The 2,655-nt window shown below is 46.5% G+C and overlaps 1 protein-coding gene across 1 annotated transcript; it reads left to right on the top strand.

The window, feature by feature from the left end:
* Nucleotides 1–575: 575 nt before the first annotated feature.
* LOC148034579 (EP1-like glycoprotein 2) lies at nucleotides 576–2,396 on the top strand. The gene has a single exon (XM_087680545.1). The coding sequence runs from the start codon at nucleotides 627–629 to the stop codon at nucleotides 2,067–2,069; it is 1,443 nt and encodes a 480-aa protein (XP_087536671.1). The 5' UTR covers nucleotides 576–626; the 3' UTR covers nucleotides 2,070–2,396.
* Nucleotides 2,397–2,655: the final 259 nt, after the last annotated feature.

Below are 2,655 nucleotides of genomic sequence, written 5' to 3'. Positions count from 1 at the left end.
GTATTATCCTATTAAGGATGACCTTTATTTGTGCATTCTCTCAAACATTTAAATGAGGTAGTATAGTGCAATATATTTGTTTGATTGTTGCTTACGTGGTTGCATGGTTGAAGGAAAATACTCTTGATTTGGGAAGCTTACTAGTTGAAGGAAAAGAACTTGACATTACTTTATTGATCAAGGGACATCAATGTCACATGTTTCTTTCATTTACAAGGCTTGTGCTACTTTCTCATTCAAAACAACTTTAAAATTTGTTAAGAAGGTAATGATGGTCTGCAAAGCAAGAATCACACATATGCTTTCAAACTTTGCAAGTATGACATTTTCGATATAGGTTCTCTTTTGATTGGTTATTGTAGGGATTCTTTCCTCTATTCCAAACTCGATGCTTTCCAATGATCCAAAATTCTCATTGCTTTTACATTTACTAAGGTATGGTACTGAAATACATGAAAGCAAGGCATATTTACAATCATAATATGATAGTATAATGCTAAATTGACATGTTGGATAAGTAACTAACAAGATAAGGGAGGCGAGATATATAGAGATGGATCCACATGAAAATGATGTGATCTATTTGTTGGCCATATCACATTTCATGTCATTTGCTCTAAAATAGAATGGCCAAGCCTTGCATAGTGAAATGGATTTGCGCATCAATTTTGCCTCTTGCCTTTCTCTTGCCTTGCCTAATATTGTGTTGTAGTATTCGTGGGGAACATCCTACCATCCTACAACTTGGCTTTGCATACACAAGAAATTCAACCACTAAGTTTTTTGATGGAGGTTCAATTTTAATGACATCACCAAACCGCACATTTTTCTTGTCCATGACAAGTTGTCAGCTAGTCATTGCTCACAATGACACAAGGCCCTTCAACACGGTGGTCTGGAGTGCCACCTTCGTTAATTGTAAGGAGGCCACCAATTACACACTCACATTCAAACAGGATGGCAATTTGGTGGTGGAAGGTCAAAACATATCGAATGGCCCACCGGTGGAGGTGTGGAGCACAAACACAGGCTTTTTGGGGGCACAGACCATAGAGCTAGACAATTCGGGCAATCTCTACATCTACAACCCAGAGAAGGTGCCCTTGTGGCAATCTTTCTATCACCCCACATCAGTGCTATTGTCAGGGCAATACTTAGTGCAGGGCATGAGCTTGACATTGGATGATGGCAATGTATCTGGGATTAGCTACTCCTTGGTGATCGAGCCGGGGAGGGCGGTGTTGTATGCGAGGGACTTGGAAGGGGGTGAAATGAAGCCCTATTGGGAGGAGAGGCCTAACAACCCTTCCAATGGGACAATAGGCTACGCATCGTTCGATGAGGCGGGCCACGTGCAGCTCTACGATTCGTTCTTGCACGCGCTAGTGAGGTACGATGACGGGGGCGTCGGCGGCGCCGTGAAGGCAAGCGGCGGGGGAACGCTTTGGAGGGCGGAGATAACGGCGGGAGGTAACGGGAGCCACGCGGGGGACGTGGAGGCGTACTATTGGTCGGAGCAGGAGAGGACGTGGCGGCTGGGGTGGCGGGCGATTAGGAACAGGTGCGAGTACCCGGACGCCTGCGGGGCCTACGGCACGTGCGATCCGGGCACCCAGGAGTGCCGGTGCGGGGGGCCGCTGGTCCGGGCCGCCGATGGCACGTGCGGGCTGGCGCAGCCGTCCGATCGGGCCGCCCTGGTCCACAGCTTCTGCACGTCCCCGCCCGCCCCCCGCCGCATGGCCTTCCTGCAGCTCCCCGCCACTTCCTACTTCACCCTCCAGCACGGTGCCACCGGCTACAACCGGTCGCTCCCGGAATGCCAGATCTTCTGCCTCCAGAGCTGCTCTTGCTCCGCCTTCGTTTACCGCACAGATGTCGGTTCTTGCTACCCCATCCATCAGCCTCCCGGTCGCCCTCACACGCTATCCTTTCTCCAAGCGGCTGATGAGCACTCCTCGGTCTACCTGAGGACTAGCGCCTCTTCCTCACTACGTCGTGCCTCCTCCTTCTTCACTCAATATTCCCTTGCTTTCATTGTCGCCATGTATTTGTGGCGGGTTTTCCATTGATTTCTATATTAACCATTGCATCTATGCTTTCACTGTTGCCATGCACTTGGTGGCGGTTCTTCCATTGATCTGTATATTGAGCATTGTAACTATGAAGCACTTATGAGAAACACATCCTCTTTGTATCATAACTGAGAGTTTGCATTCTTGCCATTGAGAAGGAGATACAAATCAATCCAAAATCGCCATAACCATTTCCTACACATTTTTATGTACATATACTCACACGAGAGAGAGAGAGAGAGAGAGAGAGAGAGAGAGAGAGAGAGAGAGAGAGAGAGAGAGAGAGAGAGAGAGAGAGAGAGAGAGTGTGTGTGTGTGTGTGTGTGTGTGTGTGTGGGTGTGGGTGTTCAAAAAGGTGTCAAATGAGAACATTAACAAAGATTTTATTGATGGAGGAAATTTTAGGAGCTCCAATGATGATGCACACTTCTTACCCATGGAGATTGTAGTGCAACCTATGGCAGTAAGAACAAAATGCTAACACACAATAAAAAAAAATTTCTTGAATTTATAGCCACTATTATTATTGAATAAAGTAGTTGATATACTATTAAAAACCTATTAATTTGGTTGAAATGATGAA

This window comes from Lygodium microphyllum, chromosome 6 (genome assembly GCF_053477565.2).
Source record: "Lygodium microphyllum isolate KBCC chromosome 6, Lygodium_microphyllum_v1.1.10, whole genome shotgun sequence".
NCBI lineage: Eukaryota > Viridiplantae > Streptophyta > Polypodiopsida > Schizaeales > Lygodiaceae > Lygodium > Lygodium microphyllum.
Note: the sequence above shows the minus strand (reverse complement) of the source record. Positions and strands in the feature narration are given on the sequence as shown.

Bases quoted from the DNA above. Each gene is read 5' to 3' on its own strand.
- LOC148034579 (XM_087680545.1), top strand. From the start codon at position 627: ATGGCCAAGCCTTGCATAGTGAAATGGATTTGCGCATCAATTTTGCCT.